The 25,407-nt window shown below is 46.5% G+C and overlaps 3 protein-coding genes across 5 annotated transcripts; 1 reads left to right on the forward strand and 2 right to left on the reverse strand.

Moving 5' to 3' along the window:
• Positions 1 to 1,458: 1,458 nt before the first annotated feature.
• On the reverse strand, positions 1,459 to 7,747 carry CIMIP4 (ciliary microtubule inner protein 4). Its single transcript, XM_074825870.1, is given in 7 exon segments — positions 1,459 to 1,627; positions 1,835 to 1,945; positions 3,180 to 3,290; positions 3,293 to 3,323; positions 3,846 to 4,489; positions 7,355 to 7,481; positions 7,718 to 7,747. Coding segments are annotated over 7 exon segments (1,140 nt in total). The 3' UTR covers positions 1,459 to 1,541.
• Positions 7,582 to 16,020, reverse strand: TST (thiosulfate sulfurtransferase). Its single transcript, XM_074826566.1, has 2 exons — positions 15,374 to 16,020; positions 7,582 to 8,068 (listed from the first exon to the last, which is right to left on the reverse strand). The coding sequence occupies exons 1-2, from the start codon at positions 15,957 to 15,959 to the stop codon at positions 7,770 to 7,772; spliced, it is 885 nt and encodes a 294-aa protein (XP_074682667.1). The 5' UTR covers positions 15,960 to 16,020; the 3' UTR covers positions 7,582 to 7,769.
• Positions 16,021 to 16,041: 21 nt separating this feature from the next.
• On the forward strand, positions 16,042 to 24,471 carry LOC141924288 (3-mercaptopyruvate sulfurtransferase-like). 3 transcript variants are annotated; one of them, XM_074826570.1, is made up of 5 exons: positions 16,042 to 16,193; positions 16,733 to 17,385; positions 18,001 to 18,116; positions 21,444 to 21,611; positions 22,353 to 24,471. In XM_074826570.1, exons 2-4 carry the CDS (start codon positions 16,791 to 16,793, stop codon positions 21,471 to 21,473), a joined length of 741 nt encoding a protein of 246 aa, XP_074682671.1. In that variant the 5' UTR covers positions 16,042 to 16,193; positions 16,733 to 16,790; the 3' UTR covers positions 21,474 to 21,611; positions 22,353 to 24,471. The 3 variants fall into 3 exon arrangements, with proteins under 3 accessions (XP_074682671.1, XP_074682668.1, XP_074682669.1); XM_074826567.1 differs by lacking the exons at positions 21,444 to 21,611; positions 22,353 to 24,471 and having other exon boundaries at positions 16,044 to 16,193; positions 18,001 to 19,000; XM_074826568.1 differs by lacking the exons at positions 16,042 to 16,193; positions 21,444 to 21,611; positions 22,353 to 24,471 and adding an exon at positions 16,299 to 16,340 and having other exon boundaries at positions 18,001 to 19,000.
• The last annotated feature ends 936 nt before the right edge of the window (positions 24,472 to 25,407 follow it).

A 25,407-nucleotide genomic window follows, 5' to 3' on the forward strand; every position in this document is an offset into this window, starting at 1 on the left:
TAATTATTGGTGGTGGAAAATTATCACCTGATTATCATTAGTTACATTTTAACCTCCTCCACTAGTTTTATGAAGTCAGCATATTGTTATCTAATCCTCATCTGATGAAGAGTGAAGTAACAGTCCTAATTCTGTCCCAAACCAGTTCATATCGGGGAGCAAAGCATCAGTCTTTTGAATGGTGAAAGCTTGGGACCTGACAGGAAAGATCAGGGCATCGCTATTTGCAGACATGTACTTTGTGATTGCTGCCCCAAACTGCTACCCTTTGGAGCTGGAAGGTAGGATCCTGCAATAAGGGTCATTAAGTGCTGTGAGAAAAACACATCAGGGATCCCTAAAGACCCTGCATGTCCTGCATCATTCGATCCCTTGGGTGGTCCTTGGTTATTGTCCAGACACACTCTCCGCACTTCAGACTGTGTAGACTGTATGGTGAATGCATGTGCTCCTCCCTGAGAGACATCTATCTCTGAGTTAGGGCTGAGAGGGGCGAGTAGGACTTATGAGAGCTTCAGTAAGGGTCCATCGACATTGTGGGGTGATTTGCAGGTTGGAGAACTCCTGGGACTTCTTGCAGATTTCCTGTTCCCTTAAGGTGGAATATGCTGGGGGTTTTTTTTGCATTGGCTTGGTCTGCAAATAGTGCGGGCTTTAGCAAATACCCTGATGCCTCCTCTTCTCAGGGGAGTTTCTGTTTTCACACACTACTGTTGCTCCCTGCCAGTGTAAGAGCTTGCCCTGAAACCCTCCATGTGGCACATACAATAAAACTAGAGTGGTGAACAGAGAACCCTCCTTTCCTACCCCACATAGGCAGCTGGTGCCAATCATACGGAGTTGTGCCCAGGTTATTGAGAGGACACCATTTGGTGCCTTTCTAGCAAGAGAGCCTGAATTCACTACAGACGCATCAACAGGGAGCTGGTTCTTTGCTTGGTATTTCCAGCTGCTACGTACATACAGCTCTGAAGCTTCTCTGTGTGGGAGTTTTACAGCCTTCAGTGTAGGGAGAGGTAGGCAGCATTCACGTCCTTGGGCAACCCTGGTTCATTCCCAGCGCATCCTCTGTGCTTCTATCTGGACTGCTGGGGCAGCAGTCGAAGTATGAATCTTCTAGCAAACATGAGTTTGCACACACATGCACATGCACACGCACACACATACACACGCACATGCAACCCTCACCAACACCCTCTTAGACCACTCACAGGATCTACTCCACCTTCTATGTCGAGCAGATGAATTTCTATATGGCCTCCTCTCACCACCACATCCCTCTGCAAGGGTACGTGCCTCACATACTAATCAGGCCCACCTTACCAGTGACCACAAAGTGATTTTTTTGGTATTCACATTCAGATTTATCTTGCGTTGCTCTTCCCAAAGACACCCTAATTGAGAGGGGCCAGAGAGCACCAGCAACAAATCTGCTGTTTACAACTAGCAAGCAATGGGTTCATGCTTTATATGGATGTTTATTAGATGACTGAGGAAGAAGATCTCTCGCTGAATGTACTCCAACCCTCAATGTTTATCTTCTAAGTCTTGTCCTTCTTCTTTCTGTATTTGTCCTCCAATGCTTTCTGCAGGTTAAGATTTATGGCATTTTTCTGATGCCATTTCCCTGTAAAGAAGGCAAATCATAGTTCAGTTACAGCCTCCCTTCTAATGCTATTATCCCTCAAGGATTTTTCTAGCTGTAGAGCTCCTCTCATGAAAATGCCAATTTCTAGTTCCTCCACACCTTTGTCCAAACCCATCCACTGTCCTTGGCAGAAGCAGCACCCATCTCAGGAATTCAGCAGTGTACTTTTCCTGGCAGAAGCCATACCTAGCTCATCAGTCCTCCTTCCATGCCAATTCTTGGGATCCCTGCTTGCCTTCTGAATTATATCAGGGGTGTAGGAATCTTTCATCAAGCTTCGGCATTCCAGTGGGCCACCTGCAAGGAACAGTAAATAAGGAACTGTACACAGAAATCACCCTACTGCAGTCCTGGAATCGAGCAGGGGAGGAACACCAGCAGTTTCAAGGGCACAAGAAAAAGCATGTGTTGACTGTAATAGTTTTGACGAAGTGTGTGGCTAGGTGCTGAATAATAGCTTCATCATTATGCAGGAGTGAGCTTGTGTTTGCCAATTTATAAGCTTTCATCCTCAAGTATGAGGCACACACAGAGAGTGCTACAAGGTATCATCTTTATTTGTATCCCAGTGCCCATTTTTCAGTCAAGTGCCCACTTATCTCCTGTCAAATCCCCTCATTCATGTAACTTCCTATTCAGAAGCACAGCTCTACAAAAAGCACCATCTTACCACTCCAGGCCTTCTTGAGCTCCTTTTCTGCCACCATACTTAACAAATAGTTCCCAGCTGTGACTTCTCCTTTTATCCCCTCTTGACTTTTAGACATTTGAGGGGCCTTTATTTTAATCTTATCCTTTCCTCTTCACTTCCCTTTTTATTGCACCCTTTTCTTGATAATAATGATTTTGAGCTCCCTGGGGAAATATGTCCTTCCTCTCTGTGTGACTGCATAAACCCAGGACAATGCAGTCTTATATACCCAGCAAGGTCCTGTCATGAAACGTCCTGTATAAGGAAAAGGAATCTGTTTCATGCTGGTACCCGAGAAACTGGAATCAGAGACAATTATTTCAGAGTGTCTTGGATATGATGGTAACAAGAATGGGATGAATGCTTATTTCCCAAGATTTGTTTAGGTGGAAGGATCCCTGGGAACCTTAGAAACAGAGGTTTGGGGAAGATATTTCAGAGCTCCACAACTCTAAAGGTCTTGAACAGAAATAATGTCAGTATCAGAACTGGAGGTAACCTGGGATTGGGCATGACAAGGGACATTGTATTGCAAATAGTGCCCCTTTGGACAGCTCTGAACATGGAGGAGAGGGGGTCATGGTACACATTCACTTTTCACACCTTGGGAAAAAAAAGAGTGAAAGAAAAGAAAGGGATAGAATAGATAGAAAGGGAGGCTCTAGCTTTCATTTCCTCAAGCACCACAGCCTGGAAAAGTAGTGACTGTGGATAGAAGGGGGAAGTGAGGGTCACCTACAGTCAAATCTCTACCCAAAGCAGTGTGGTTGTTCTGAGCCCAGGCAAAGTGTAGACAGAGCCAGCTTTGAAGGTCAGGCATAAGTATGTGTGTCTCCTCACCTTGGAAGATATTTGATCTCAGGTTAAAATCCACCCCATTGTTATCATCAAAAGATGCAGAGTTCAAGGAGTTTTTTAGCACTTCATTACAGTCACTGAGTCTTTTCTCATGATTAATGCTACCTTGCACAGAGCTCGCTGTTCCTGAAAACACAAACAACAAGGAACTACTGTCAGTCCACGTTCCCTAACTGCAGCAAACTCCTGTCATTTCCACCTCTGCATAGGTCTTTGAGCTATGACTAATCCCTGAGACCTGGGTCTGTCCTTGAGTCTCTCTCCCTCAGAGGCTTCTGTAGGCACTGTAATTGCATTGGATGACTAGGACTGGTAAAAAGAGGGGGAATTAGAAAAGCATGATGATGTTGGGCCCTGGACTGGGTCCTGGTACCACACTTTTTTGCCTTGCTGAGCTGGGATTCTGCCTGGCTACAGGAACCTTATAAATGAAAAGGGGATGGAAAAACAAAATTAAAAAAGACATGGGAAAGGCTGTCTATGGCATGTCTCACTACCCTGTAATGAGAAGCCCAAATCCATCCCTCTACATGTCTTCTAGAAACTGCTGATATACTGCTAATATCCCACCCACTCAGCCCCCTGTTACACCATATAAACAGTCTTCAATTTGCCACAAAGGATACATGAAACAGCTTCCTCCAATACCTGTTCATCGCCAGTAAGTTCATCTGCAGTAGCAAATTTGTATTTCCTGTTAGCATGGATCAAGCTGTTTCTCTTCTCCAGAAGGAGCTTCCATTCTGCTTTTGTATCTGTCCCTAATGATGCTAAGGACTCTTTGGCACTTAATCTGCTGCAACTCTCCTTGGCTTTTTTGTAGCTGGCTTTGATGGTCTTCCGGGAAGATCCAGGCCCTCCAGACCTCAGTGTCTGGTGCTGGCCTGTTACTTGTTCTTTGGCATTTGAGATGGATTTGGTGTCTTCTGCCTCCCTCTGCCTGGATATTGCAGACAGGGAGTAGCTGCTGTTCCTCCCTCTTGGCTCATGCCCCACTATTGAGTCTTTGGTGGCAGAAGTATCTTCTCTTTCCTTTTCAAGTCCTCTTGAGTGAAGACTCTGTGTGTGGGGTCTTCTGGCCTGGAGACTCTGTTTGTTCTGTTTTTTAGTCTGAACACACTTTGGGGAAGGATATGCCTGGGATTTAATAGATGTGGAATTCTTTGCTGTCCCCTGAACCACTGGGACCTCCAAGATCTTCCAGGAGGCTCTGTTGGAGCTCCTCTGGGATGTTCTCTGTTTGCTGAGACATAAGCCTTCTGGATGATGCTTTTTCCCTTCTTCAGCTTCCACTTAAAGACAAAAACACAATGAATTTGATAGTATTTTGATGACAGGTAGTACCGTAAATGGAGCTGGAAACAACCGGACATGTCATGGTGTCATTGTCAGACAACAAAAGAAACATTAAAGGTCTCAAAGAGGGAAAGAAAAGAGAAAAAACCAACAACCTAGCAGCATTATACCAATCTTCCTCCTGAACCGGGTGAAGGTTCCTGAGAAGTCTTAAACACTCTTGAGAGATGAACATGTACAGAACTATGGAAGCAAAAATCTTGTGGTCAAACACGCACACATAGGTCTGGTCTGTGTTTCCTTACGTGTACAAGCCCCTCCAACCCATCATCACTCTCACTCCTGTGAACATGTCTCTGTGGCTCATTGGTATTTGCTGATGAGTTTACAGCACATCAGTAGCTTACTGTGCCTGTGCAGGGAGGTAGTGAGATAAGTCCCCCAGTAGAGGAAGACACGCTCGGGGTGGGGGAATTTTAACCCATCAGCCCATGGCACAAGAGCCCTGTCCAATTAGTTTTCACCCACAGAGGTACATGCAAATCTGGATGGCATGAAGGGAGGGAGGGAATGACAGATGGCCTCACAAGCTTTACTGCAAAGTAAGCTCTGAAGGAGGGACAGCTTCTCTGCCATCTTGCTTACCTGAAGTATTGTTGGTCAGCACAGTCACCTTCTGCCATGTCAGGTGTAGGGGAAATTGGAACCTCTAGCAACCCCTTGGGAGAGAAACAAAGGCTGTGTCAGGCTCAGAGATGGGAAGGAAGGGAACAGTGACCCTGCTCATCTTTAGATGACATAGATTAATCTCACCCAGATCTATTATACGCCTTCCCAGATCAAGATAGAGCTGTCCCTGACTGCACGCATGGTTGGTCCTACAACTCATGATCCTCTCATATTGAAAAAGCACAAAGTCCTGCAGGATTTCACATTAACAGCTCACATGGGACAGCCTGCGTAGGACATGGCCAACCAGTGCCTCTGGAGAATACTGAGCTGCAAGAGTTTTCACAAGCAATGGTGCAGACACAAGCCAAAATGGAAAAAACTCAGTGAAAATAACATTTTGTATTCTGAAGCACCTAGAGATGTCAGACCTGTCGTGTGCTGTACAATTACAACAGTTCCTTCCTTTGGTGTAAGGCCAGATAAAATGGAGACAGGAGGTGATAAACATAAAATGCCTGTGCAATGCTGGCTGTGCAAAGGTAGAGAGACAGGCTGGAGACAGAGTTTCTTCCCTGATCCCAAGCCAGACTATCCCCTGTATTGCTTTGCTAGTCCTGCTGGTGTGATTGATACAACACCCAGCCTTTGCAAACTGCCTCTGCACTAGGAGGAATCTCGTCTTTCCTGCAGAGGGAATTCTGTGTAACCCTCAGTTGTGTCCTGCTGATGGTCTGTGTTCCTCATCCCAGTGGGACCCTACAGGCTTAGCCCGTGAGAAACCTGTGACAGGTTACAACTGAAGCCATGGCCCACAGTGGTGAATGTGTTAATTGCGAGTCTTGCTGGCACTAGCAGCAGTACAAATGGGATGTATGTTTGCACTTGTCAAATTAGCTCATGACATGACATATATGCTTACTTCTGGCTCTTGAGGCTAGTTACTGGAAGACACCAGCCAATGGGGCAGGAAGCCTATTGCTTCAAAGTGAACTCCCCAGGGCTGACTTGAACCAGAAGCTTGTGTTTTACACAGCGCCAGTGCTCTGCAGCAGCATGTCTGGTACAATACTGTGATCCTGAAGCTGAAGTTACTGTATCAGTCAGATTCCTGGAGACAGTGTTGTGTGCTCTGCAAATGTATTAAGAGACATAACCTCACCCACAAAAAGAACAGGGCCACAAGAGATGAAGAGAGGAAGCTAGTCCTGGCTCACAAGGCATGATCTGCTGCTTTTCCATATCACTCTTCATTCTTTTTAAAGAAGAGCCAAACATTTACACATGATCAAAGTGCAGGAATCTGTGTTGCTAAATGAACTCCTGTGTTAACTCCCACCTCCTACTTAAAACAAAAACATGTCTGTCTCTTATTATTACTACATTCAGTGGAAAGAGCTTTCCAGTCTGTTGTAGATATTCCTCCTCTCCCATTTCTTCCAACGAAGCAGAATTTCTGTGTAATGAGGCAATGTGCTCATTCCCTAAATTCCCTTCACTGATAACTTTCATTTCCCCAGTTCCTTCTAGACAAAATGACGCTGAAGCCTGCAACTGTTCCTGCTTTCTAATTTGTTGCTGTATATGGTGTTATTGTTATTGCTTATTGTTCATTTTACTTCTGAACCGGAAGGTCCAAAGTCAAAGCACCACTCTGAGACTCCTACATCTTGATGCCAAGAAGGACTTCAAGGCCATTTGACCATCCTCCTGGATAACAGACACAAAACTATGACTTTTCTAAGCCAACTCTGTGAGGGACAACAGATGACATACCAGAAAGGACATATCTTGATCAAAGAGCTAAAAATGAATAAACTTGATCTTTCTTTCTGAAAAAAAACACCAAAGAAGTGTGTTTAGCATAGCCTAACACTCTGATTTTCCTGACATGCAGCCATGGAGGAAAGAGGGAGCTGCCTTTCCCAGGCAGAAAAATAACCTCCTCAGACAGGTGTAGGAATTGGTATGCCATTCTCACCGGCCACCAGACGTGGTCAAAAATGGTCTCATATGCCTTCCACTTCTGGCCAGGCCTCCGAATTATGAGATTTCAGTGACTTTCCAGACCTGAGAAGTCTCATGGGTGTCAACATGAAATTGGATCTTATCTCTTTTTTTTTTATTTAAAAAAGATAAAAGATCCATGATTTAACAAGAGGCAAAGCCTCTTCTATAACTAATTCTCTCACCTGGTCCATGATCCCTGATGTGGTGCCACAGTGATTCATACAAGCAGGCAGGTCCTGCTGAAGTCCAGGTATGGAGGTGGGACGAAGGCTGAAGAGCGGAGATGGTTGCTAATGAACAACCCTCCCTCTATCTATGAGCTGTGGTCTCATGTTGTAAAGCTGCTTTTCCCACCCAGCAGAAGCAGGTCACAGGTAACAGAGAAGAATTAGAAATATTCACAGATGCATCACCTTAGAAGTAGATTTTATTCATTGTTAGAAACTGAAAGATCAATAGAAGTCTACTGATCATTCTTAGAAAAATTGTTAAAATATAAATCAGCATGTTTTTTCTTTATTTCCACCTTCTTCCCTTCCCCGTACCCTGGGCTGGAGACAGTTGCTAGATCTCATTGCCCAAAGAACAATTCTCCCTCTAGGCCTTGTTGCGCTTCAACTCAGAGACCTTGTAGTGAGGTGGGGCACGGTGGAACCACTCTGACCAGGAACCATCATAAACAGCCACATCACGCTTCCCACACAGGTAGGCTGCCAAGGCAATGTGACATGCCGTGACACCTTTACGGCACGTGGCCGTCAGTGGCTTTGAGAGATCCACTTTATTCTCACAGAATATTTGTTGGATCTCCTCAATACTCTTCTCATGGCCAGTTTCTGTTAGGAATGAGCGGAAGGGTATATTCACAGCGCCAGGGATGTGACCAGATTCCAGCCCTGCAAGAGTGAACAAGAAAAGGAAACATGAGCAAGGAGACATTAATGCAGGTGATGAAAGACACCTATAAGAGACTAAATTAGAGACATCACTGCAGATACTCCCATTGTATCCAAGATACTCATTTGTTTCAGGTGATGATGAAGATGCAAAGCAGTACTGGGCTAGAAAGAAGAGGACAAAGATTACTCAATTTTGCTGGTCAAAACTTCCAGAATATTTAGCAAACTATTTTTCCCCTGAAAGCAATAAGAGGTAGGAATGTGAAGAAACCCTAGATGTGGCAAGAACCAAAGAACCACCACAGAAAAGATCCTAACAAAGGCATTAAGGGGATCTGTGTAAAGAGAAATGCAGCAGTGTATTTTTGACCTTCCCCAGGTATGTCAGCAGTGTGTAGTGACACAGCTTTCAGAAGCAGGAAGTGCAGCTTGTATGTGGAATTTGTCAAAGTAATTATCTGTTCATAGTTTATATCTGTTTCACCTTAAAATCGTATTTCAGAAAAGTAAAGCAACCTTAAAGTCAGCCACATTACTGCTGAGGCAGCTCTCCCAGGGCAATGGGGTCAGAGAATTGAGAATTTAGATTCTGTATCACTTTTTATCCACTCCACAGATGAAATCAGCATGGGTTCTATCTTCCTACTGGGATAACTTGCACTTCAGGCAAGTTGAAAGTTGCATCTCAAGAACAATGTCTCCAGAGAGAAGCAGGTATAAAAATATGATGGATAAGATTTTCATCATGCCCTTGACATTCAAACTCTGTCACTATAGGCTTAATCAAAGTCTATTAAACCCAATGGAAGCTCTTCCACTGACTTTGAGAGGCTTTGGATCAAGCCTTATTGGAGCAGCAAAAATTATATATTACGTAGAAAATACATTTCAAGGAATGGCTCCTTGCTAGGTTTGAACTTGTAATGAGACAGCCCTAGGAAAGTCAAATAAACAGTGATCTGTTTCACTGACAGCTTTCCACTTGCCTAAGTCATCAGGGTAACTGATCTCAGGAGATGGGAGAAACTGGAGCAATGAACCTTTGTCAGAGTCAAATGATTAAAGTATACCTAGCTAGAGATTGACATTACACATCATAATGATGCGGCAGTTTCATCACTCATGCAGAGTGATGTCATGACATGATGAGATATCCCATAAGGGGAAACCAGGGTTTTGGTGAGGTATTGAGGAGGGAATTTTCGCTCTGCTGGACAAAGAGTGAGAGCCTAAAGACAACCAAAGCTGCCCTGAGTCAGCTTCACAAGATCTCCTCCTGTTCCAGATGGACCCTCTTTGTCTCTTGATTCATCCTCCCTGAGCAACTTAGAAATCTGGCACTGTTGTCTACTAGACAACTCATGCATCCTTCAGAAGTGTTTAGTGTTACAGGGAGAAGTCAGGAGAAAAACTGCTGACTTCTGGAGGAACTAACATTTTAAAAAAAAAAAAAAAGACAGTGTTTTGGACTGATGCTTTCACCACATTTTCTCCAGTTCCATAAAACAACAGTTCATCACTTCAGTACAGAGAACTGCAAAACTCATGCTCATTAACATAGTGTCTGTATGACAGAGGGGAAATATAATACAAAAAAGAGTGTGAGAAAACCTTGTTTGTAGTTCGCAGACTGCAGAGCTTCTTACTGAAGAATTACATGTCTCTGTTAGGCTACCGCTTTCCCACAGAGTGAATGGTCCTGACCCTGCCATTTGGCAAGGGATTTCTGCAAGGCTCTGCCGCAGTACTGGTTATCACCCCAATACAGACACGTCTGTGAGCTGCAGAACAACGCTCTCACACCATCCTAGGGCACTGGGAAGTGTACTGAGATCAAGAAGTCCTGGGGGCTGAACTAGAAGGACCAGCTCTTGCTCAAAGAAGCTTGCTGGGCCACCGATTCAGGTCTTAGGTGTCCCAGGCCCCATGGTCATGATCATTTTCCTAGACTGTTCACACATCTTAAAATAGGTAGGTCTGTACCCCTCTCTTATTGGAGACTGCCGTGACATACACCCACCACCTTAAACAACCCTTCAGTTAGGATCTCGGCAGATCTGAAAAGAACAGTCTCATTTTAGAGCATTTTTGACTTTGATCTTCAGGGACACTTTCTTGTGCCAGAGATTCAGTCTGTTGGAGTCAGAGACCAGTGTTTGCACTCTATGAGTGAAAGACATGGAATTCTGTACAAACTGCATTTACTCATGTATGTGGGTGTTCAGCTGAAAGAAAGAGCTGACATTGCACAACCACAATGCCTTGGACTGCCAAAGAAGTGCTCTTGAGTGGTTGAGGAAGTTTTATCAGCTCTCCCTCTTTTAGGACAAGAGCAGAGAAACTACAGGACTGGAAGGCAAGGCTGGACACAGTTGGGATCTGAACATCTGCTCCTGTCTCATATGACACAGAGCATGCAGCCACCTTAGAAACTCCGGGAAGGAACCCTAGGATTAGAGAGACTGGCTCCCAGCTACTACAGTGATCACTTTATAGGCTCCCTCTCATAAAAGCATACATCTCAGAACTGGGTTGGATTCTTGACATGAAACTTCCCGCTGAGGCACCTCCTTGCTCATGTGAAGAGGAATACTCCTTACCAACATTAAGTCTGTCACAGTCAGTCCATACACCATTTATCCTTGAGCTAACATTGCCCTGCGGCTGAAAGTTTTTCTCCTGTTCTGCTATCGCTCCAACATATTGACGGTGAGCACTCAGCACTCCCAGCAGCCTTATGCCCTTAGCCTAAACCAAATAAGAGCTTCTTAGATACACTTTCCACTAGCTTGACCACTTTAGAAACAGTTCTAGGTGACCACCAGGCTTCTGGATAAGGAAATGGCATTTCCTAGCATCTCAATTGGTAGACAGGAGGTTAATAATTGCTATTGTCAAGGCCAAATCACATCTGAGGTTCTTGCACCCAACTAATTCATCCAAGTCTTATCCTCTTCTATTGCTTTCAAATGTGGGTCTTCAGCTTGTAAGAGACACACAAGCAATTAAGTGTTTCAGGCTACTAAGCATCCAACCTTGCTCTCTGTAGCGTTATACTTCCTGTCACTTCTATCACTGCAGGTGGTACCTCACAGAACACTCCCCATGTGATCATTTAAACCTTCCGAAGGCTGTGTCAGAAGCACATTTCAGTAGCAACTCTCTATTTTCAGTGTCTCAATGATTCAGAAAAATATGAGGTAAAGCAAAGAAGCATAATGATGGCACCATGCTGGCAACTTCCAGCCCCACAGATCTGCTTTCATCACAAGCTATTCTTATCGCCCTTATTTTCCTTTCAGTCAGTTTTTTTGGAATTTAACAGTACTTGTGCTATTTGCCCTCTTCTCACATTGAACTAATAATTGTCCCTCTAATATTATGTCCAAAGTCTTAATGAAGTCCAAACGGAAAAAGTCTACCTTTCAGGTGCTTCCAATGGCTGGAAGGAAAGATCAGACGTAACTTCCAGGCATGTGTATTTCTCTTATCTGGCAAATCAATTCTGTTGGCAAGGAAATAGAGCCCTTAGCTGCAGTGCAAGTTTACCAAAGTATTTTATTTGATTTTGCCTTCATTTAAAATAATTATTCTTGAAGAGTTTTTTGAAAGCCTTGCAGTTTATCCACCTTATGACAATGGATCAACAGTTGCCTAGGTTGTCCTGTATCTCCTATCCTAAATACAAACTTTGGCAGTGTTTCTGTCCTACAGAACCATGCTCTGATTAAATTTATTAAATTCTGGCCTCATGTAGTTGCAGTGTCACGTGACTGATTTTTGACACATATTTGGGATGGAGATTGTCTGCCTCACAGATCTGAGCACTTGAATATCTTTTGGTTATACACCCTCTTTAGAAATGTTCATTTCCGCTTTTTTCCCCTTCTTCTTGCTACCCCTTCCCCCTACTCTGCAGATTTATTCTCAGGAGATATTAAAAACAACAGTAGCACAGACTCAGTATAATTCTGAGGCCGTACACAAATAATCTTTCATCTGGAACCCCTGCTAACTGCATAGCAACCCTATTTACCCTTTCTCTCCTTGTTCTCTTTTTATTCACTTTGCTCCAGCAGTTTTTGTTATTTGTTTTAATTCCCTTTGCCAAGTCTCACTCAGCTTGGCTTCTGGCAATCCTCCCTCACAATTTGTAACCTATAATATGTTATCTTCTTTACTGCTTAATCCCCTTTTCCACATCTGTTAAGATTCTCTGATTAAATATATATTTTTTGCTGGCTATTTATCTAGCTAAGACTACAGCCCCTTCTCTCTAGCCCCTTTGTGATGAAAGCTCCAGATGGAATTTCTTAACATCAAAAAGATGAAAGATGTGCTTTGTCCACATTTAACTCCCCATGGTCTTGGGGTTGGCTGGCTGCAGATAGCTGTTCCTTTCCAAATGCCTCCTCTGTTGCCTTCTTTTTTATCTTTCTCCTCCATTCAAATTGTACGCCTTGGAAGGGACCATTAGTGATCTCACCTAACCTACCATGAATTCACTGGAAGGAACACTTTAAGCTTGGTCCTGGCCAGCTCTCTGAGAGTCCTCGCAGTCAGATCAACAGGCCTTTGCTACCAATGTCAAAATACTGTGTGTGTATACAGCCAGAAGAGTCAACTGTAAGAACCAGCAGGGCCATGGTGCTAATTCTGGCAGCTGATGTTTGTCAACCTCGTCACATGAACAGTCAGCTTTGGATTGCAGGTTCCTGTGGGTTGAAACAGACTTTGATAAAGTCTCTCACTCTTCATGTTGTGCCTTGAGTATTACTTCATGGTCAAAGTAGAGCCAGTCCACTCCCAGCTGCAGACTCCACTTGGAGAAGAGAGGGAAGAAGCAGTAACATTTCATTCTCACTCCCACTGCCGCTGAACATTCAATATGAGCAAAAGCTTTATGTTTGGGGCAGAGAGGACTGAGAGCTGGCAAAATGGGCAAAACCTTAAGAGTTGTGTATGTGCAAGGGAGACAAGGATACTCAGGGCCAGCACTATTAACCATCATGTAATTATTTTTATCACCTGCCCCTGGATTGCTTGGGATTGTCTCAGTTCAGGCTGGTTCCACAGACCTGCACCCTACAACGCCTGATTAAGCAGGCCCTTGCAGAATGTCGTTGGGCCAGTGCTGAATCACAGCTAGTGAGTAGGCCTGAGTCACTAGTTCCTCCAGAAACGCAGCACTGTGCAGGGACACCTTTAACCACCCAGTGCATAGGTCAGGGCTGCACATCTGGTGGGCTTATGCTGCACACCATGCATGAACATCCAAGCTTTTTTATGCAAAGCAATACCTGCATTTAAGACCTATGAGATCTGGCTTATAGAAACACCATCCATTTTTCTTCACCCTGGCAACCTGGGTAAACCTCTCCCAGCAACTAAAAATTAGCAACATATTACAACTTATCTTAAACACTACAGAGGTCTAAATCCCACCAAGGTAGCTGCTGTGTAAAAATAAAATAGGGACAATTAATTCTTACCACAATGAACTGAAAAACTAAAGAGGCAAAAGAGTCAGCTGAAATTAGCCTCGTCTAGAGATGGAGTTCATGGAACTGGAGAGATTAATTGACTTAATTAGGAAGTCAAGAGCTGAGACAATAATTAAACTGAAATCACCTCAAGACCATTCTTCTTCTCTAAATTGCATGCAACATTTCTCCTCCCTGATTGGATGACCCCTGTAATTAATCAGCATTGATTTCAAATTGCTCTTTTAGGTGTAAGCACTGCCTTTTACCCACTGTTAGCTGTAGCACTGCTACTGGCTAGTCTGATTCAGAAGGCTGTCAAGCTTCTCTGGAACAAGCAGCTGCAGCTGGAGTGCTTATCCTGTTGGATCTGCTGTGGGAAGCAAAACTGGACCAATAAACCGTTCCATGCTGACTCATTTCAAAGGAAAAATCTGTTTTCAAGATGCTGTCAGGGGCTGCAGTATTTGTCACCTGGTGACAACTCCCACTTTGGGAAAGAGAATGCAAAATCCACCTGTTTCTAGTGAGGAGTGTTTTATTCACATCTTGAGGTTAAATTCAACCTTCGCGTTGATGGTAAAGAAACAGTATGAGCGGTAAGCCTAACTCTCCCTCTCTCCCTGCAAGTCTCTGTCACTCCCAGGGCCTCTCTCACCTTCCACATTGTCATGGAGGGGGTCACTGTAGACACTTATGCAAACCATGTGTACAGAGTCATTTACAGCCAAGCGCCCCTGAGGTTTGGACACAGGAATTTATTTCAGGACATGGTGTCACACTCAATGGCTGTGCAGCAGCACACACGTAAGAAAATAGCCAGAACAAAATGACAATCAACCTGCAAGGCAGCAACGCAGCACTGCCCTGGGACCGCAGAAGCCTGCCACACACCCTCTCCTGCAGTGTGGAGATCGACTCAGAACCAACAACTGTTGCTTAGCTTTTCTGTGCTTTGATTTTGAAACTCTGTATTTCTTTTAAAACCATTTCTGTGATTCCCTTTTGGAGGACAGGTTATTCTGGGATATACCAAGGCTTAAAATACACAGTAAGGGCCTCCTTTAACAACCAACTTGAATTTCATTCCACAAACAAGATATTGCTGTACCAGCTGCCCGCATTGCATAGGACTTCTCCCACCCCTGTTGCTTGTGTGTCCAGTGTTTGACTGAAGTAACAAAATGTTTCGTTCTGTTACTTGGGGGCATCCAGAAGTGAGAGGCTGATAGTCCATACACATTCGGGATGGGTTTGGAGCTTTTCTTACTTAAGCTTGTTAGATTTAAAGGCAGAGAGCAAAAGGACAAAGATCACTCAAGCAAGTTCCCTATTTGCTGGGAACCAGAGCACGAAGAAAAACATCCCTTGGGTTACTGCATTGCCTAAAACTTGGGCTTTTGCTGGTGCATTCATTACAGTGAGAGGTGCCTGTATGAATACTGATAGTTTGTGCATGTCTGTTAGTGTTAGATAGAACCCCTGAACAAACCTCTGGGAGCTCTCACCTCCCGTGTTTGCATTCTGGCTGATTAACTTCTGCAGGGTGTGGGATGTGGGATCCTGGAGCCAACTGACTGCAGACCTTTTCTGATCTTCCCTCCTGCAGCTTTACAACCAACTACAAAAAAAGCATTCTATGAGGGCACTGGCATCCAAACGCTCAACTGTGGATCCCTTACGGTAAAGCAACAAGTTAGGCTGAGGCATGCCTGTGCATTAGTAAAATCTATTTGCTGGCTGGGAGGAGTTGTTACACTGGGACTAGTATCGACACTCTCAGGCTGGGGGCAGGTGCTGTTCCCACCACCTCTGTTACCTTGGTCCAGCTCAGTCCCCCGGAACCGGCCTTCGGGGCGGGAATCCACCACCTGGAACCGCAGGGACCCCACGTTCAGCATCATCTCCTCAAAGGTCTTCAGCAGGGCTGTGTTCAGCTTTGCCTTAAAGACAGCCGGGGTGGGCTGACTGACCTCCGCTGTGACGGGGTGACCCTCCTTCACCCAGTTCTTGAAGCCACCGTTCAGCACAGAGACCTCCTTGTGACCAAAGGCCCGGAACATCCACCAGGCGCGGGGGGCATAGAAGGTGCCCAGCTCGTCCCCATCGTACACCACCACGTGGGTGTCGTTGCTGACCCCCAGACGCCCCACGTAGTCGGCAAAGTGGGACTCGCTGGGCAGCATGAAGTCATAAGGGGAGGACTGGTCCCGACATTCCTCGATGTCAAAGAAGGACGCCCCGGGGATGTGCCTCTCCTTGAACTCCTGCCGGGCATTTCGCTCCTGTGGCGGGTACCAGGAAGCATCCAGTACCCGCAGGCTCGTCCCCACCCTCCCGGCCCGCACGGCCTCCGAGAGCCATTTCGCGGTGACTAGAGCCCTGCCGAGCACCTGCGGCGCCATCTCGGAGGGCCGAGGCCGGGAGGGGGCGCTGCCAGGGGCGCCACACACACGCACAAAATGGCGGCGGCGGCGGGACGCGGGCCGGGACGCACGGCTCGAGCGGGCGGGGCAGCACCGCCTGGGACCGGCCTGCTGGGAGGGCCCCGGCTTCCCCCCCCCCCCGCCCCCTCCGGCGGCGGCCATGGCTGGCGGGGACTGAGGGCGGGTGCTGCTCGACTGAGGCCCAGTACGGAGGTACGGGGAGGCGCAGTGGCTGGTCCCGCTCCTTCCACCGCTGCTGCGCCAGCGGCGGCCCCGCCGGGGCTGGGGGTGTCCGGGGCGGGAAGGGTCGCAGCGGAAGGCGGTGGGGGTTCGGCCTGCGTGAGGGGTGCTAGGGGCCCGGTAAGGCCTCGCCTGGAGATGTGCTCCGGGGCGGTGGGAGCGGTGGGGCAGGGTCCCCCTTGTCGTGGGGCCGTGCCTCTCCCCGGTGCTTCATCCCTGGGGCTGCCCCGCTCCCCTCTTGCTGCTATCAGCGCTGGCTGGTGGTCGCTGGAGGTGCAGGGGCCAGGTGGGCTATGGGGCGCTGGGTGCAGGACTGTGCCATGGCTGTCCTGCTTGGGGCAGGGTTTGGGCTGAGCTCTGTGAAACTATTTTCAGGGCTGGAGCATTTCAAACCCCTCACTGTAGGCTTCAGCACCTCAGTGCAGACACAGGTCTTTAGTCCCAAAATGCATCTTTGTTCAGTCGCTTTTTGTAAGGCTGGTCTCTAATTTGTTACTTTCGTCCTCTTGCAGTCAGGTGGATTCAGGCAGACCCCAGAAATCAGGTAATCTTGGCCAGGACTTGGGAGCAATGTCGCAACAACTCCTCTACCGTGCTCTGGTATCTGCAAAATGGCTTTCAGAAGCCATCAAGTCACAGCAAGCTGGTCTGTCCTTGAGAATCATGGATGCATCCTGGTATTTGCCAAAGATGAAGCGTGACCCGAAGCGGGAATTTGAGGAGCGCCATATCCCTGGTGCAGTTTTCTTTGACATTGACCAGTGCAGTGACCGTACTTCACCTTATGACCACATGCTGCCCAAGGCTGATGACTTTGCTGAGTATGTGGGGAAGCTGGGTGTGGGGAATGATTCCCATGTTGTGGTGTATGATGGCAGCGACCAAGGTCTCTTCTCAGCGCCCCGGGTGTGGTGGATGTTTCGGGCCTTCGGACATGAAGCTGTCTCCCTTCTGGATGGCGGCCTGAAGAACTGGCAGCAAGAGGGAAATGCGCTGAGCTCTGGGAAAAGCCAGGTAGCTCCCACAGAGTTCCACGCCTCCTTGGACAAGTCCCTGGTGAAAACATATGAGGATGTCTTAGATAACTTGGATTCCCACCACTTCCAACTAGTGGACGCACGTGCTGCAGGACGGTTCCGGGGAGTAGAGCCAGAGCCCCGAGATGGTAATGTGCCTCCTGAGACATTGGTATAATAAAAAGGGGCTTCATTTAAGGTGCCTGTCAGTTTGACTCCTGTAGAGGTAATAAAGGAAAATATGGTTGTCCTTTATGGGATGGTACCTGAGGCAGTGTATCCATCTGTCCTCCTGTCCTTTTGACCAGCAAGTGCCACTCTTTGAGAATTCACGAGTGGGGAAACTGTGTATTTTTTTTCTCTTGAGGGGCTCAGGTGTAGAACATAGCTTTTATACACCTCAAAGATACTCACTGGTCTCTTCATGTACTGGTGCTACTGTTCTCCTCAGAAGGGCCTGTGGAGGTGCTTCAGTCAGTGCCTCATCAGAATGGGTTGCTCTGATGTAGGGAAGATGTCGAGGGGACAGGGAGAAAAAACATAACTTGACAGGATTGTGTCCATGTGGTAACTTGAAGGTTAGAGCCATCCTTCCTGAGTAGTCAGTAATCTAGTAAAGCAAAGTAAACAAAATTGAATTTATTTGTTTTAACAAAATATACTAAACAAGAAATACTCCTCATGATGAGACAGAGAACAGGTTTTGCAATGGATTTGTCCCAAACAGTAGAGGTTAATTCCTACCCGTATTGTTTTTCCTCCAGGAATTGAGCCTGGTCATGTCCCTGGGTCGATGAACATCCCCTTCACCGATTTCCTCACAGAGTCTGGCTTAGAGAAGACCCCTGAGCAGATCTGCAGTCTGTTCCAGGAGAAGAAGGTGGACCTCTTAAAGCCAGTGGTAGCCACATGTGGCTCTGGGGTCACTGCCTGCCACGTGGCTCTGGGGGCATACCTCTGTGGCAAACCAGATGTTGCTGTGTATGATGGGGCCTGGGTGGAATGGTACATGCGGGCACTGCCTGAAAATATTATTTCTGAGGGAAAGGGCAAGACGGTGTAATAAGATGCTTCATTTCCAGCTGTGCAGATAATTTGCCTTGAAACAGGATTTGGAAAAGATGGGTTTAGCATTCCTGGTTAAGTGTCTTGAAGGTGTTGGATAACAAGTATGGTCACGTGGTGCTTTGGCACTTTCTCCTTACCCTGTTGCTGCTGCTTAGGAGCATAAAGATGACCTGGGCAGCCAGCTCTAGCTGACCCTGCTTGAGCAGGTGGAGTCAACCAGATGTCCTCTCAAGGTCACTTCCAACCTTAGCTATTCTGTGATTTTTGTGACCTTTTTATTGTATCCAATGGAAGGGAGAGACTGCTGGTCGTAGCATGGGGAAGTAATTGAGTTAAGACAAGCTCATGACTCGGGACATTCCACCATGTTCACTCACAGGATGGTCATACTCATATAATTGTGTGTCATGATTCAGCTCTCTGCCTCTGTCCTAGAAGCCATCCATGCACTTTATGGCCATTTTGAGTGCAAAACTTTGGGGAAAGACGTGGCTGTTAAAGGGAGCAAATGTGGCTTCCAGTTGGCTCTTAGGTTAGAGACTTGGTCTGGATTTCTTCTTGCACTTGGACTCTAACTGCAATGTGTACTTAACCAGTTTTGTACCCCTGTGGTCCAAAATCCCCCTTGGGGAAAAAGAGAAGATTCTGGGCTTAAAAAGGGTAAATAAACATGTGTTTCAAGGTCTTTATGCTGAATGGAACTTATGTGAGTGTTGCTTGGGTGATTCCTTTTCAGGAACTATTTTTATGGGATCACACTGTCTTGATTCAAAGAAGATGTTTCCTTTTCTCCATGAGTAGAACTATGTCCCTTGCCCTCAACAAGCTCTTCGGCCCAGGAAAGACAATGGCACGCCTGCCTCTTGGAACTTTTCACCATCTTTCTCCTTTCAGTCCTTGTTCATTTGCTTTTTGGCCTAAAACTCCATGTTGGTCAGTCACAGCTCTGTTCTTCAAAGACTGGATGTCAACTCACGTGGTGAAAATTGGACTGCATGTGTGTTTCTGTTCTTTCCATGGGACATACTATGTAACCTTAAAAAATTTAGGGGAACTGAGACCTACTGAGGAATAGCCCACAGTGGCAAGTATTTTTTTTCCCTGAGACCATTGTCTTATATCTGAGAGTTGAAATCCCCCAGATATCCCTGACCATGTTCAAGAATTTGTTCTCTCTAGGATTTTTTCCTCTTTAAAAAAAAAAAAAGGCAAAAGAAATCCTGCACTTATTCTGGCCCACTGATAACTTAGAAAGTTAATGAGACAAGTTCTGGTCTTGGGCTTGCAGCAACAGGTACCTGTGAACATCTGAGGATGATGGCGTAATCCTTTCTAGGGAATGCTGTGGATGCTTATGGTCACAGATTTGCAGGGTCCCCTCCTAGCCACTGAATATGAGGGCTGGATCATTTCCTATTGGAGAGTGTTCGCATTTCCTTTGGCCTCTGTTAGCTGCAGCCCTGGCTTCTTCTTGGGCTTGGCTTGCATGCACACAAGCTCTGTTTCTGCTCACCTCCTGTGGAGCTAGGGTTTCACTGTTCAGATGATTTCTTCTTCTGCCTTCCCCACCCACGCATACAGGCCAACCCTTCTTTCCACCCATTTCCAGTGACTGAAAGCATTCAATTTCCTTACTTACATCCATTCTAACAACCTAGCTCTTCAGGGACTTGGGGCTGGCTTTACAGCAAGTGCTGAGTATACGGAGCGCACGGGGGTCTGAAATGAGTGACCCTTCAGTATCCAGTGCAAGGCACAGATCTGGATAAAATAATAAACCTTTATATTTGCCAGCTTCCATTTTGTTCTTTGGGCTTAGACTTCCCAAAAGGGCTTCCTTTGCAGGTTACGGCATGCCTTGCAAATTGTTAAGACTTTCAGTTCTGGATCTAACTGATGGTTTAACTAATTTTCATCTTCCTGCTAGAGAAAGGTTTTCTACTCCCGTGCTTTATGAATTTCCCCATCCAGGTAATCACTGTGTTTTTAAAGGCTGGTGGCAACACCTTGCTTTATCCCAAGTGGGGTAATTTTCTAGCAACTGTTTCCTGCAGGGGAAAGGGAAGAACTAGTCAGCATGTCATGTAGGACATCTGATAGCAGTCTGTAACTGAGAGCACTTAAAAACAAACTTTAAGCTGAAGTACGGTGTTGACATGAAAACTAAAGGATAAGCACTGGCTGGGAACAGCAAGCGGTGCTAAACTGTGTGGAGGGGCCTCCTCATCTGAGCAACACTGGTGTTGCTTTTTAAGACACTTTTAAGATACTTGTGCAGACAGTGTTGTCTAGTATGGGATCTTACAGCAGGATCTGGCTTGTGACATCTTTTTGGTTCGGGATTTCTAGCTTCTCCCACCATCAGTCAAGCTAAGAGGCTTTCATGTGGTGGGTCATTAAGGTTTAACACCCTGGGTGGGGCTGGGAGGTGAGGCTGATTTTGTGACTGTGTGGCCAGGCCCCTCCCCTATGTACAAACAGACAAAGCAGGAGTGCTATGCCTGCTCTGTTTCTCCAGGAAAATTTAGTTATTAGAGAAAATTGACATATTCTTTCAGACTTTGTTTATCATTTCCAGTGGGTGCAGGGGGCTGGCTTTCTCTCTTGTCCTTCCAGAGCATTTGGCAATGGAGCTTAGGTACGGTTTCTTTTCCCACTCACCCCAGCAGACCCTGAATCTCTCTGCTTCCTCTTGAGACTGAGCTGCTTTTCTCTGTCCTGTGTGTCACAGGGAGGTGTCTGGTGCAGCCCATCCGTCCACCTGGAGATCACAAACTAAGTGAAAGGTTTCCCTCTCCCCTTGCTCTACATTTTGACTGTGTGGCTCAATGACATCTAGCAAGGCCCTTCCCCCTCTCTGATATGTGTGCCAAGATTGGCAGTACTCAACTGCCCTTCTCCCACCTGGGTTTTGAACCACAAAATCTCAGTGGTTCTTCAGTTTCCTAGTTTTTGGCACATCTTTTACCAGATGCTTGGCTTTGCCTTGATTTCCCTACAGAGGAGAAATTGAGAACTTCCTCCCCACCACAAGATACTTTCTGGGGTATGCCCTGTTACATCATGTATCAAAAATCTGTCCAAGAGTATCTTCTGATATTCTCCCTCCTTTTAGCTGAGATCTGTTCTCACACTGCAGGCAAGGCACTGGGAACATTGTGGAGACTGAGACGATGTTTTCAAAGCCTGGAGACTGCAGAAACCTATTTTGAGCCATAACAGATGCTACTGGACATATGGAACAGCTGAGGGGACTTGCACCAGGACTATAAATGTTCTGCAGATCTTTATGTCCCTGACTCAGTGGGTGAGTTTCCTATGGGAACTGAAAACTGGGAAGGGGAGAAGTGGGTATGAATGCAAATCAGTAATGTTGATGACTCCTGTGGAAAATTTGCCACAGGGAAAGAGAAATAGCATATCTTTGGTGGGATAGGGCTCATAGTGGCCAAAAAGTAGCCTAAAACCCAGCCCTGATGTAGGAAGAGGGTCACATTGACCTGTGGCTAATGAGACTGGAACTTTTACAGCTCTCTATATAAATTTGAGAATCCCAGGCCAGCATGGGAACTCTTTATTGGTTTATTGGTATATTTTACCATCTGCAATACTTTACTGAAGCAGTTTTGGACTCTGTGAAAACAGTCTGGTCAATGGTTCTCCAAAATTAATCCCACTGTCCCTTGTTTTTCACGTCGTTTTCATCCCTTGCCTTCCTCTTCCTTCCCTACTGCTGCCTAGCAGTCAGGTTGCACTATTTCACACTTCACTTCGCAGTGAACCTTTTGTTCCTCTGCAAACTTACCCAAATTCCAAAGCAGCCCTTCTTCTGCCAGTACTGCTGTCCCTTCACACTAATGGCCACTGCATGAGCAATGGTAGTCGCTATTACCTGCAGGGGCTTTTCTTGTTCCTCCCATCTCTCCTGGTCCCAGCTTGCAACCTGGTGCTACGTGACTATTCTCTGTCTTCCTCCCAGCACTATTCCAGCAGAGGTGCTGAGTGATGCACATATACACACACACTTTGCATGCTATTTTGAATGCAGGTACATTGCTCACAGACCGCTTGAAGCACAAGGAGCTGGAGAAAGATAAGCTTGCTTGCATGCCATGGGACCTTTCTCTTCCTGCTCCAATACGGCTGGCTCAGCTGGCAGTCAAGCTGGGCTCTGTTGTCTCCAAGTGAACTGACCTCCTCCCAGGAGTTTTCTTTGCCCAGTTCCCTGTTGGCTTTATGGTAAAATGTCACAGCATTACTTGGCCTCCCCTCTCTACTTCCTAGAGAGAGGAGATGATTTCTTCTCTGGTGCCTCATGCCACAGTGTGTTCATTAACTAAATGATTGCACAGGTTTAGTCTCAGATGTGTGTTTCCAGCCTGTCAGAGTGGTGACACTGTCTGGGCCAACACACAATGATCCCTGCTCCCACTACTGCTCCACAATGCAACAATTCCCTATGAGCAGCTCTGCAACGCCAGCGATGCATTGCATGCCTTGTACCCTGCTGACTCGTCAGGCTGCAATGTATGTATGAAACGCTGCAGCGTGTAGCTTTCTGCAGGTTTGTCACTGCAGGTCTGCTGGCTGCTGAACCAAGAAACTCTCAGTTTACTCCTTGCTCTGTTTTCCTTAACTCTTGTTCAGCCCATCAACTATCTACCCAGTGGCTGTCCAGTTTTTCTTGCCCCCAGTCTGTCTGTGCAATTGTCCCTGTGATTTAACTGGGTATCCAGCAGGGCTGTATGGCATTATGCAATCACACTGCCCTGTGTGAGCTCTTGCTTGCTCCTGTCTCTCTGTTTCTGTATCTATGTTTTATATATAGTTATCATCAAAGCAGGAGGAACAGCCATAGGATTACTTAAATTTATTTCTCCCCTGTTCTGTTGCTTGATTTTAATGGACCTTAACAAGGGCATGCTAGTTGTATCTCAGAACTATGTCTGGTGATGATGTGCAAATCGGGCCTGTATTTAGCCCACACCACTGACTCATCATAGCATTTCAGTTGGTAACTCACCCCAGACTGAGTTTTCACATAGTGTGGGGAATGCCCTGGCCTGGGGGTTTTCCAATAAATTTTGTGCTGTATGTTGCAGAAAAGACAGTTCTGGGAGTGGGAGTGGTGTACCTTGACCTCTTTCCTTACTCACAGTAGACCTCTTTAGATTTACCAACCAACTTTTCACACCATGGCCCTGGGGTGAGCAAGACCTGAAGTGCTGGCCGCAGATGCAGTCTGGTGTTGATGGAAGAAGGTGTGATCTGAATACAGACCATCCTTGACCCGTGATCAGCATTGGCATGCAAGAGATTGGGGAAGAAGGCATTAAGAACAAGATATGGACCTAAGAAGGAGCAAGAGGCTGAGGGGCTGTGAGAGGAGTAAAGGGAGACAGTGTAAATTCTTGTTAGAAGAAGGAAGAAAACTAAGGCAGGGCAAAACTAAGGCAGGGGAGATAAGGGGCTATAGGCTGCCACCCATCTACTGCATTCATATCAGAGAGCCACAGACCTCACCCTAATTCTGTGCTGGAGCTGTGGCCAGCCCAGACAGGGTCCTGCATCCCTTGCACGCCAGAGTGCAGGGCAGAGCTCTCAGATTTGCCATGGTTTGACTCAGCCAGAAGTAAGAGGGCAACAGTCCCATAGCCCAGAGCTGTGTTACACTGTTGATGCTTCAGCTCAGGTCAGTGTTAGTCCAAGCATCTTTGATGCCCACCACTGCTCACTGGGGGCTGGTCCAAGAGCCGGCCACTAATTTGGGCCAATGTCTGCTCCATATAGGTAGGCAAAAATAATTTTTCATCCTCTCCCTGTTATTGGTCAGTCTAGTGCTGGCCAGCTCCTGGTATAAATTCAAGGAGATCCAGAGTTACTTGGATTTACATCCTGCAGCAGCTGATTTTTTCCTGTGCTTAAATTAGCTGGAGGTCAGCTGTCTTGAAAGCTTTTCCATGTTACCCTCTCTTCCCCTCCTTCCCTTTTCACTCATCCACAGAAGGAGCAAAGTTCACACTTATATTATCTTTGTGAAGAAAGTCCTGGGTGATTTGGGGGAAGGGTGACTCTGCCTTCATGTCCTGTAATGATAAAAGGGAGTGATTTGTAAGTAAAAGAAGAGGGAAGGACAAAAAGAAAAGGAATATAAGAGTAAAATATAATGTTTCTCTTTATCCACCCTCTTCCCCCAATAAACCCTCACCTCAAAAGACAAATATCTAGGTGCAAGAACAGTAAAGTGTCTGCGAGGCACCACAGTCTCTCTGCAGTGCTGCATTGCCCTGGCAAGGAAGAGCCAGAAAGTTGCTTAGATGAAGGAAGGCTTTGGGCTACATTCAGGTGGAACATCAGCCTTTCCATTCCTAATATGCTCGAGCTGCTGGCAAGCACAGCAGTGCTTAGGTGGGAGTGGGAAAAGCAGAGCTGCTGGAGGGAGAGCTTGTTCAGGTTGTGCCTGTGCCAAGGAGTGCATTTGAACAGAGTCCCATGGGGCCTGAGTTGCTGAGCTCTAGGCTCAGCCTGGCAGGAGTGAGTGGCAGAGGCTGGGCTAGATTCGGTACAGCAGGATTGGCACATCAGCCTCAGCGGGGTGATGGGTGCCTAGGGCAGAGGAAAAACACACAGAGCTAAGTTAATATGTGAGCGCTCTGTTGCCCAGACACAAACCGGGATGGCAGGAGCACAGGGGAAGGACGCAGGGGGTCTCTGTCTGCCATGGTTTGTGCCGATAGGGCAGCACAGGGGGCAGTTTGCTGAGTCAGCGACTCTTCTGAATTGGAAGCAAAATTACTCCTGCCCCCTGCCAGCACTTCATGCAGATCCAGGATACAGTTCCCAAGAAGCATCCCCTATGTACGTTAACAAGAAAGCACTGTCTGCCCATTTTGCAGCAAGAACAGCGTGGCAACCGATGCAGCACTGAGCTGTGAGCCTGGGGTAATGCATCTCCTGAAGGGAAAGCTGTGGAGTACAGCGCTGGCGGACTAAATCTGCTGACTGCCAGGGAGCAGGTTGTTCTTCCTGGCTCCGAGGAAGCTTGCAGGCAAGACCCAGGACTGGAAGCATGCAGACTACCAGCCGCAGGGCTGGAGTCATGT

The sequence above is a fragment of the Strix aluco genome, chromosome 5, assembly GCF_031877795.1.
Source record: "Strix aluco isolate bStrAlu1 chromosome 5, bStrAlu1.hap1, whole genome shotgun sequence".
Lineage (NCBI taxonomy): Eukaryota > Metazoa > Chordata > Aves > Strigiformes > Strigidae > Strix > Strix aluco.